This window comes from Acyrthosiphon pisum, chromosome A1, assembly GCF_005508785.2.
Source record: "Acyrthosiphon pisum isolate AL4f chromosome A1, pea_aphid_22Mar2018_4r6ur, whole genome shotgun sequence".
In the NCBI taxonomy this organism is placed as follows: Eukaryota; Metazoa; Arthropoda; class Insecta; order Hemiptera; family Aphididae; genus Acyrthosiphon; species Acyrthosiphon pisum.
This window is the reverse complement of record NC_042494.1, coordinates 21,465,687-21,477,199: the sequence shown is the minus strand read 5'-3', so window position 1 is coordinate 21,477,199 and position 11,513 is coordinate 21,465,687. Positions and strand designations below refer to the sequence as shown.

Below are 11,513 nucleotides of genomic sequence, written 5' to 3'. Positions count from 1 at the left end.
TAGGCGTAAGAGTTGCTACTGGCCAGTCTGCGCTCTAAGAATTGTAAGTTTTAATATTTCTAATCATTCATAATGTTGGCCAACTAGGCATTAATATTATATATAGAAGAGTCTCACTAGAGACTACTTTCTGTGCGTAAGAAACACCGAGAAAAAACAGCACACAAATGACGATAGCGAGACTTTTTTTTTTATTAAAGCAAAAAACAAATTCCACGGCGTCTATGACCATTGGACGTTCATTACATTATACAATATTATACATGATTATAAACTTTTATATATAAATAAATAGAGAGGAGAAAGAAACAGAAAAACAATATATTAATGTGGATTACATTTTGCTGAATAGTCCTGTGTTGTGTAGAAACTCCAGGGACTATGAGAGAGTGCTCTGCTCGGGACTGAGTATTTCAGAGAGTTGTTCCGAAAGGTTCAATTCTCTCCTTTCTTTTTCGTAGCTACGGCATTCCGTGAGTATATGTTTGACTGTAAGAGGTGAACCGCAGATGGTGCAGTCGGGGGTTCTTCTCTCTTCATGAGATGTTGGTGGGTGATGTGTGTGTGTGTGTGTGTGTGTGTGTGTGTCCATTGCCGGGGTTAGTAATGGATGTCTCCTGGATATGTTTACAGAGATTGGCCAGGGGTATGTGGTTCTTTTGATCTCATGTAACTTTGTTGTCTGTTCTGCCCATTTGTTTTCCCATTGGTCGTATGCATCTTTAGCAATGATTCTCTTAACGTCCCGGTATGAGAAATCCAGGGACGTTAGAGTGTGACCAAGGTGACCAAGTTTGTCGGCTTTGTCAGCGAGTTTATTACCTTCTACATTACAGTGGCCAATTAATTATATTAATTCTAGGGAGACAGGATTTTTTAATGTGTTGTACCTATATAAGGGAGTCATGTTGCTTTAGAGTCGAGGATTACCCCGAGGATTTTGACTAGTGTTTGGTTCTTGGTGGTGTGGTTGCCCATTTTTATTGCTATTTTTTCCTTTTTTTTTGGCTGATGAGTGTGAGTCTTGTTTTGTTCGGTGCAAATCGAAAACCAGACATTTTGAACCAAAATTCAAATTTGTGGGTTGAGTCTTGTAGCAATTGTTGAATAGTGCTACTGTTGGAGCTATGACATAATATGATATTGAAATCATCAGCATATAATATAGGGATATTAAGTTTGTATATTCCTTCAAAAATGTCACTGATGGTGATTAGGAATAGTGTCACTGAAATAGTGGATCCTTGAGGTACGCCGTTCTCTTGTGTAAATATATCAGATAGGACGTTGGAGGTTTTAACCTGAAATGTGTGGATACCGAGGAAGTTATTTATGAAGTTTAACATGTTACCTTTAGTTAGAATTTTGTGAGCTTGTGGATGATTCTAGGTCTCCATACTGAGTCATATACCTTAGAGATGTCAAAACGTATCAGTCCTACGCTTTGATTGTGCTTTAGAGCAATTTGTATTTCATTTTAAATGTTTAAAATATTCTTGATAGTGAATCCGAATGTTGGTATCAAAATGTGATGTAAATAACTAATAAGGTAAATAGCGAGCGCACTTTGTTATACCAAGTTGGTTGAAGTTTCTACACAGTGATCTCCCGTAAGTAAGGCAGACCCACGCAGCTCTAAAATCCTAGGTATGCCACTGGTTTAGACTTTCTTACACATATATTACAAATTGGTGGTAACTGGTAACACAAAAGATTAAAAGTCCTGACAATATGTTATTTATTTTATCATGTACCTAGTATATTATACTGTTTTACTATATTATAGCTGTAGGCTCTAAATTAACAATTTATAAATTTATAAGAACTATTAAATTTCATTGTTTAGAGCTTATAAAAAACTTTTGACGTTCATAATAAATAAAGCATCTAAGATATAAACAATTTTTTTTATGGCAATTTGATAATATGAAAAACAAAGACACTTTAACAATAAAAAAAAGTCTTGTACACTGTGTCTGTAGTTTTTGTAAATAGTATGTTTTCCTTCCTTTTGCATTAGGATGTAAATAGTTAGTTTTGATAAAATGTATATTATTATACCAATAGTATGTTTTGCACCAACTCATTGTTTTAATATTGATTTTTGAATAGGAAATGGGTAGAACAATTTCACTTAATTTGATGACACCAATCAATTCGCAATTTTAAATGTATGAACTCAATTTTGACCAAATTGCAAATAGTTTTGCATTGTCACCCCACAATTATAAAATAAAAGTAAAGAATAAGCAAGTTATAACTATTGTTATCAATACATTATTATATTTCTTTTGACTGAGCCAAAATAAGAAAATTGACACAAAACACTCTATAAATGCTCAGTTTAAAAAAAATTCAACAAAACATGGACGGTCTACAATATACACATTCATATAATATAATATAATATATTATATGCGTGTTTATAAAATTTATAAATACAAAAGACAAAAAAAAACAAATATTTTTTTTTTTTTTATTATTAAAATTAATCTATACACAAAAACGGTTAGCTATATAATATACATACAGTAAAATCAACAAAAGGTAATAATATTAAAAAAAAAACTTATAATTTCATAACTTAAAATAACCTAATATAATATGGCATCGTTTTTATTTTACAATTATTATTAAAAAAAAGTGTAATATAATATAGATTTCATATGAATATGGCAAATTCAGCATTTTTATTTCTTCGTGGTAGAATATACACCAGCCAACAACCGCTGGTATTTCTTTTTTCTACCACCTGCGAACAAAAAAAATATTTAAAATGAGTTATTATTAAAATTATAACAGAATGACAATTCAATATGAACTTAATTAATGTCTGTTTATAGGGGAGAGATACTTATACTGTAAGACCATAATTTCAATGGATTCTCACAAATGTTAAATTACAGGAAATTACATTGAATTGACATCCAAGATATCAACTACAATTTAGTTGTGTTATTTGTATTAATATTATCCATTTATTAAGTAGAAAACAATTTAATTTATGTATATTTCACTAAGGGCCTTTCTTACAATGTCAAAATTAACCGACACTTTACTGGACATTGTAAGAACGGCCCTAAGTTGTACAACTATTGGCGCACATAAAATAGTGTAATCCCCAAATCTCACACTAACACCATCTGTTTACTTTGAAGTAAAATTGTATGATTATAGAATACATCTAAAAAAAATAAATGATTTTTATTTGTCACATAAAATGCTTTGTAAGATTGTCTGACAAGTTTATTTGCGTTTAAAAGATGTCTCTAACGCAACATCATTTATTTCATTTCCCTAATAAATTTTATGTACATTTTTTTATCAAGAAAATTGTCTCAATGCAAAATAAATAAATATTTTTTTGAAAAAATAATAAACTATATTTCATAATTTATTTCGGTGACTTCCGAACTACTTCCTAACTCAAACATTTAGTGACATTGGACAAATAGGTAATATTAAAATACATACGAAGCAAATGTCAGGTGGATGAATAGCTCAGGTCGTCTTTAAGCCATTGTGGGATGGTAGTGTGCTCCAGCTTGCGCAACAGTTTCACCAAAGCTGTGTTGTATGGCATATAATACTCTCGGAGATATTTGTATGACTCTGTGTCCATAGTGGCGTACTGTCGCCCTTTGCCTTTGCCTAGGCACTTATTACCACCACTCTCCAAAACCTTACAGAAGAACCCTTTCTTGGCATCATATCTGTAACAATATACAAAACGATCATTATATATTGAATCGGAGGATACATTCAGAGGTCGAGACTAAGCCATATCAAATATTCATATTATAATATGACTTAGGTATAGTATATTATACTTATGGGCACCTGATGTGAGAAGAATAATCAAACAGCGGTGTAATTTTCAAGAACTTTTGAAACTGGTCCAGCACGTCCACAGGATTGGACTTGAGCTGATCGCCATCAATTATGTGTAGATTATTATGATGAAAATAGTCCAGCCACCGTTCGATGTGTAGTGCATATTTCCCTGGGTTTAAGCATCTGAAATCAGAGTCAAATATTGAATTTATTGTTGGGTTAACTTTTTTTATAGCATTATTAAAAAACACCATGTCACAATGATTGTTGATATAATACATGATTGCAAAACTGTTATCAAGGGTATTATTATAATATATAAAGGGTCAACCATAAGCATATTTACAATGTTGATTTTGTCATTTGAAACAATTATGAACCTTGTTATGAATTATAATAATGATATTTTTAGTATTAGTTTCTGTAAAAATACTTGTTCTCAGTTAATTAGATATTGGTGCCTACAATTTTATAAAATTAAAAGAGATCAAATACAATTTTACGTGTAAGTGTAAATAGTTGTAAATATGTTAATAACTGACAGTTGAACTTAAGTCTTCTATTGTCTTTAAAAAGGCTATTTTCAGGATTTCAAATAATAATTAAAATATAATTAAATCAATTTACAAAGTAATTTACAATAATGCCAGGGTCAGGTGTCTGTTGTCTGTACAATTATTGATTTTATAATACATTTATTATATTGCATATTATAAAAACAAAATCAATTCAATGATATACAAGTGAAGAAATAAATTGATTATTAGCATTGAATGTTATTAAACTATATAACTAAATAGAAAAAATATACTGTAAGAACAAATGCTATATAAAATGTAATATTTTAATATTTTATAATATAAGATTTTAACACTTTTACTATAATATTATATAATAAATACCCATGAGTGCACTATCTGTGACTTAATGGTTTTTTATTTAATCCATTAACATTTTATTATTACATGGTAACTGTATGTAACTAATAAAAGAATTTAGGAAACGCTTACAATTAATTGTTTATTAATAATTAAAATATATTTATAATGTGTGTTGTTTGAAAAAAAAAAGGGAAAATTGTAATCACCTACAATAATAAGGCAATCTCTTACATAGACTAAGTGTTAGTTAATATACCTTTTAAATAAAATTAAGTTGGAAAAATGAAATGTCTAAGAAAAAAGTATTTTTCATATTCTTAATTGCTGTATAATTTAATTAAACTAGTAATGAAGAAGTCTTATAATACATTTTAGAGCTATGGAAAGAAAATTTTATCAACATAAACTTAAAAAATCTATAAATAGCACAAAAAATGTTCAAAATTATAATACGTCCAGAAAATGACAATATAAAATAAATATTTATTGACAATTTCAAAACTACGGTTATTCATATTTGAATTATCTATGAAAATTATGATTCAAATTATTATGTTTAATATTACATTTATTATCAGTCAAATAGATACTTTTTTAATGTTTTTCAAATCTCTTAAAAGTAAACATGCAATTAGAGTTATATTATTTTCCACTAAATTCCAATATTATTGATACATTTACAGACTGGAGTAGTCAAGAAACGGTCAGTGTAGGAATTCACCTTAGGTATTTTTATTTTCACGTGAAAATGTATTTGTCTAGCAGTTTACAACTAATAAAAAAAAAAATACACTACTTTACAATTAACAGATAAAAGTGTTCCACTATTAGAAATAACTCAATTGATGGCCTCATTTATGACTTAAAATATGTAATATTGTAGAAATCAACTGTTGTTTGCACACAGCATTTTTGTATTTAGTCAAGAGGATGAGAAGGTAATGTACATACAACATTTCTTATATAATTCTATTTTTTTTTTTTTAATTTGGATGGTGAATTTTCACGTAGTCACATTAAAGATAAATTCTAAACATATTATATCCATAAAAGCTTAATAGTCTTGCTTTTATGTTTATATCATTATTATTACAATTAGTATATAGGAACGTTGTAAAAAACATAACAAATATTTAAAGTGTAGAAAAAAGAACTACTTCTATTCAGAATTAAATTAAACTAGTTGAAGTTGAAACTAATAAAACTTTTAAGGATACATTAAGAGGTGCTATTTATTTGAAGTAAACAGAAATTTAACTAAATATCAGAATTTTGGGCTTTTACTGATTTCTCTTGGTAAATTTAAAGGAATAAACAAATTTGTTTTGTCAAATTCCAAATGATTATTGTAGTTTTAGCTTTTATAAACCAGAATTGGTAAACTTATGATTAACAATGTATTATAGTAATGTATTAAATACTAATTTTTTTTAAATCGATTTACATATTTAATTTATTTTTTTGTCTAATAATTATGCAATTCATGATTACACGGCACTCAAGTATGCCCTAATCAATAATAATAATAAATATTGTGTATTGCAATAATTTTCTTTTTTTAATATGTTGAGTTAGGTTCCGCTATACATTATTATGTTCAGATTTTGTTTATAACAATTTTCCTAATTTAATTTATAATTTAAAAAATACTAATACTCATAAATATAGACAAAATTAAAAAATATATAATATATAATGGGGTTAGAATGTTAGATGTATCTTATACAACGATAAAACAATATTTAAACAAATCTATAATTTTATGCATTGGTTGTAGTTGTTTAAGTAAATAATAAAAAATATCAGTTTATTTTTAAAAAAAACATTAAATGTTATTAACTAATTGATAAAATAAAATTAGAACTATTTTCAAATACCAATTTCATCTTCATCACATAATATTATGATTTAGACGTATAATATATATACATATATATATTTTAAACATAATTCGGACTTTAACCATAGTTGATAATTAGTTATAAGATTTACCATTTCTTTTTTGTAAAAAAAGAAATTTTTGAACTACAAAAATCATTAATTGAAGGTAAACCAGATTTTTTACTAAAATTAATTGTTAAAACCCAGGAATACAGACATTTACAGCAGTAGTTGCTTGGGTTTATCCGGTATTTGTACTTGTATTGTAATACAATATAAAACTATAAATATATTTTTAATTAGCTATTACTATTAAAGCTATGAAAGCTATTAACGGTTATTGACTTAATAGTTATCATATATCAGATATGATATGTATAGATAGGTAATACAAGTTTAAAAATTATATTGTATAAACATAATAATAATATATATAGAGTAAATAAGAAACTTATAGGAGTTTAGTTTAAAATGTTTATATAGTAGTATAGAATTAAATTTATTAAGAACCCAACCTATTTAAAATGGTTATCCTTGGTGGAAACCTAAAACTCATACAGAGTCTCACTCGACCTATAATATTATGCTCTCTGATTTAGATTTCAGGTCATTTGAAACTTTGAAAAATATGTAATAATTATTAATTGCAATAACCTATTACGAAAGTCCCTCAGCGATTTTGGAATGACTGATTCATTGGCTGTTATGACTTGATGAAACGAATACTTGAGAGTGTTTGGATCACCGTGGGCTTTGGCGTGTTGATACCAGCTGTATGCTCGTTTTGCCGGCGAGATCAATATGGTCACCTATATAAACACAGACAATAAAAATTTGCATCTAAGTCAACACAATAAATGGCGAGTTACAATATGAGTACAAACAGGGCGGATTTAACCATTTGTAGACTCTGAGAACTTAGACCACCTAATGGTCCCAAAATTATTGGAAAATATCATAATTTTTAGCAATAAAATGTAATAAACATAAACCCAATATTCAATATCAGTTTTTTTTTTTTAGCTGTTACATATTTTTTTTTAGTTAAGCAGCCTTCAGTGCTTTAATGATTAATTTAGCCCAGAATACAAAACTATACGTACAAGTTTTACGTTGGGCAGTAGCGCCTGTACTCGTTTAGGTACAATGTCTGAATCAAAATAGGTGGCAGACTTTTCAAATACAATCTTGTTGTCCACAGAGTCGTTTGAAGGGAAAAATTGCATGTACCTAAAAACCAAATAAATGTATTAAAAATCATAAAGTGATTAGCAGCTATTGTTTAAGATGTCACTAACCAATCTAATCCCTTGTAATAGTTGCGGCCATTGAAGAATTGGATTTCTTCAAACGTTTCTTTGCTCGGAATGTTTGCTGATATGTTTGGGTGCATTGACAAGAATGTGTACAATGCCGTGGTCCCAGTCTTCTGAGGTCCAATTACTAGAAACTTGGGAAGATGCTGGCAAGATTTTTTGTAAGACCAGATCTTAAGATGGCGTTGGTCCAGGCAAGGATTCTAAAAAATCATTAAATATTATATAATGTGTATCACATTTATTTTATAATAATATTTTTTGTTAGTTACTGTTTGTACATACTATTGTACAGATAACTTTTATGAGTTTTGTTATTCATAATTTATATTTATTAATTGTAAACTGCATATGGATTTATTAAAATGTCACTTATTTTATCTATACATTATATAAAAATGAATGTATGTCTGTGTGTGTGCAATCATTCATATATTATTTTGAGATTTCCGATGGAATGTTTTGTATATAAATGGTTGTCATGGTGGTATGTAAAACATATTATTCATATAGAGTTGGCAATTTTAATGGGCAATGAAGTGCACAGGATCAGTTATTTTTATATATATATGTTAAAACGCCAGGATGGTCGAATGTAATAACTCCCGTTAACTGGGGGAGATAGTGTCATGGGTCTATGCGGTCAGGTAGCTCAGTGGTAAAGCAATCGCCCGGTTCGATTCCCGGTCCGGCGGCTGGATTTTTGGCGTTATTTCCCCTGGAGAAGTTAACATATATATACATAGATAGATTAGACCTCTGGGCAGAAGATAGGCTAATTTAAAAAGGGATAGGACCAGCCTCAGGAGGTGCTCAAACAGGAATTTTGAGATTTCCGATGGAAATTTTTGTTATTATAATAATAATTATTGGTTGCCACAAGTAGTTGGAAGTGCACGAGATCAGCTAGTAAATAAATAATAGTTAAAATATGACATTATTATTCAAAAAAATCATGTCATAAAACTATATTGTATATTTTATAATTACGCAACCATTAGGGTCTGTAAAAAATGTGTCTGAGGTCTGGATGCGGACCGTGGTTCACTAGTTGGTGACGCCTGCCTTATTCTATGATTATATTGACATAAACAGTTATATGGCAATAACACCCACACACACACACACCCACACACACATAAATATATTACAATAAACTTACACCCCAAACTGGATCAATTTCTTCTGGATACATCTTGAAATATTTGTCTGCCAGTTCCAGAGGTCCTGATGATACCAATTTTAAGTTTGTCCAGCACCTGATGAACTGGAATACCGACTCGAAGGTGTATAACGCTAGCCGGTCACTGCCGTAATTGGACATGTGGCTCATGAATACGTTGATCTAGAAATCAAGGTTGTTATCATTACAATTATTGTTGTTGTTATCATTTGCTGCATGTTGTGCAATCAAATTCACTAATTAAATAAGTATTTCAATAAAATATTAACACTAGGTATGAATTTGTAATACTTATAGGGTAATATTTAATATTGCTAATATTAGCACAAACCGTATAGGCAAGACAATTTACATACTTCTTATTAAAATCTTTTTAAATTTCATTTATTGAGAGGACTTTGCACCCGCGCATTATGTTGTCTATACACTTACGGCATAGTAAAAACTGTTTTGGCGCAGGAAAGAACGGAGAAGGCTACAGGTAGCTTAGTAGCATACAGTTGCGGGTACCTACAGGTAGTTACTAGTCATAACTAAGAAACAAAATATGCACCAAATATAAAGGAGAACTTTGGCAATGCAATATTATTTTGATATCCAAACTTCAAAAAAAGTTTTAAAAGTCTGAAAAACAAATAATAATGGATTTTGAAACATTAAGAACTTTTTTCGTATAAGTGATATCAAAAAAATAAAAACGATATTGCACAGCTAAAGTTCTCTTTTTAATGCGGTAAATTTTTGTTTCTTAGTTATGACTATAGCTTTTTTAGATCTTTACTGTGCAAAACAGTTTTTGCTATGTTGTACTTTTATAAGACAGATACAACACTTGCAGGTGCAAAGTCCTCATAATACAGTCCGTACAATCTAAATACTATGGGCTTTACACAATAGACTTAACTTATTTTGTACTAATTAATTTCTTTTTGAATCTTATGGTTCACATTTAATAGTTAATGAAATATAAATAATAATAAAAAAAAAAATAAGGTAATACAATGGCAAATGACCAGATTCTCTTGATGTACATTGCAATAAAGTGTTAGCTACACGAAAACGTCTTTGTTGTGCAGTTGTTTGTGATTTTTACTACACTTACAGGATTGTATACAATGGTTTGAAACAGTTCTCCGCCCATTATGGATTCGTCCAATTTTTTTAGGCCTCCCGGGTACCGGTCAACATAGATGGTGTGCGTGAACAAGCCACAAGTTTGCCTTGGCAACACCTGAATATACAATAGAATCCATTAGTATCAATTTTCATTTATAAACAACAGCAAAATTTCATCTGTATACAATAATATTATACATAGGCCCAACAGTCGAGTAAGCATTTATAATGTTAAATTTATCTACAAATAAAATGCTGGCGGGATACAGGGCGTCAAAATTAAGGTTTTCTTGCCTTTACAAAAGTGCTTAAATACTTGAGCTGGGCCTTATATATTTAAATATATACATATAATAACAAATTGTAGGTAAGATATGCTTGACACTCGCCTTGATGCCTCTATGGACAAATCCTCTCCTCAGCCTGGCGGGTCTCAGATGCGGATATTCTTCAGTTGAAGTGACTCGAATGTTCCAGACCTTTTTCCAAACGGTATATAGCAGTTCGTGTACCGGATAAACTCCGGAATGGTGGGGTGCTACTGAGTAGCTGGAGTTGGTCGGTATCCCGTGCGCCTGAGACACGATAATTAATTATTTAATCATTTATTTTTTCTTTGATACGTTAGCTTAGTATTTATTGAACATATACTTATAGTACCTTCAAGAATTAAATGTTTTTTTAAGAGTTTGCTCAAATTATAAATATTATATAAACCTCACACAACAAAATTATTGTATGGCAATATAGGTAGTATAGCCATTGCCTACTCACCTCGGCAAACGCTTTGTTCAGTGACATCTCGTACTCTAGATGCGTTTCATTATTGTACAGGTGTGGTTGCATGTGATTCCACATGTGACAGAACCAGTTGAATTTATCTACATTTTCTGAAAATTTTAATTATTTTAGATAATACATAGTACTATAATACAGAAATGTTTTCAAATATCGTTGTTATTGCGTAAACAGCAGTGAAACTCACCTAATATTGTGTCGTCTCCTTCGTTTTCCTCCCATGTGCCCCGATGGAAGTATTTTCCCGAGAAACCCAAGTTGAATTTAAATCCTGGCACCAGCTGACGGATCCGATCTTGAGTCTTAATCAAGTCCTAGAAAAACAAGTGAATTAGATAAATGGTAAATAATTTTCATAATAAAATATATATACGTGGTGAAAATGTCAAATAATGGGTGATTTTATTCTAACGTGCTTAATAGGTCTTATTTTGCAAAATATTTTTACATAGATTTATGTAGGGTACTCAATCATCAAAACATCATAAATTATGATACAGTATA

General features: G+C 29.7%; 1 protein-coding gene and 1 non-coding gene across 2 annotated transcripts in view; one reads left to right on the top strand and one right to left on the bottom strand.

The window, feature by feature from the left end:
- Positions 1-2,624: 2,624 nt before the first annotated feature.
- Positions 2,625-11,513, bottom strand: part of LOC100169222 (bifunctional heparan sulfate N-deacetylase/N-sulfotransferase) — a 75,796-nt gene continuing 66,907 nt past the window's right edge. The window contains exons 6-16 of the mRNA XM_003246549.4: positions 11,197-11,323; positions 10,986-11,101; positions 10,601-10,786; positions 10,198-10,326; positions 9,075-9,257; positions 7,895-8,115; positions 7,700-7,826; positions 7,251-7,405; positions 3,841-4,017; positions 3,475-3,713; positions 2,625-2,752 (exon numbers count right to left, since the gene is read on the bottom strand). Of these exons, the coding sequence (XP_003246597.1) occupies positions 3,485-3,713; positions 3,841-4,017; positions 7,251-7,405; positions 7,700-7,826; positions 7,895-8,115; positions 9,075-9,257; positions 10,198-10,326; positions 10,601-10,786; positions 10,986-11,101; positions 11,197-11,323 (1,650 nt within the window). The 3' untranslated portion in view covers positions 2,625-2,752; positions 3,475-3,484. The remainder of the gene's footprint in view (positions 2,753-3,474; positions 3,714-3,840; positions 4,018-7,250; positions 7,406-7,699; positions 7,827-7,894; positions 8,116-9,074; positions 9,258-10,197; positions 10,327-10,600; positions 10,787-10,985; positions 11,102-11,196; positions 11,324-11,513) is intronic.
- Positions 3,026-3,077, top strand: Mir3015a-2 (microRNA mir-3015a-2). Its single transcript, NR_040178.1, has one exon. It is a non-coding gene; the product is annotated as a microRNA mir-3015a-2 (primary transcript).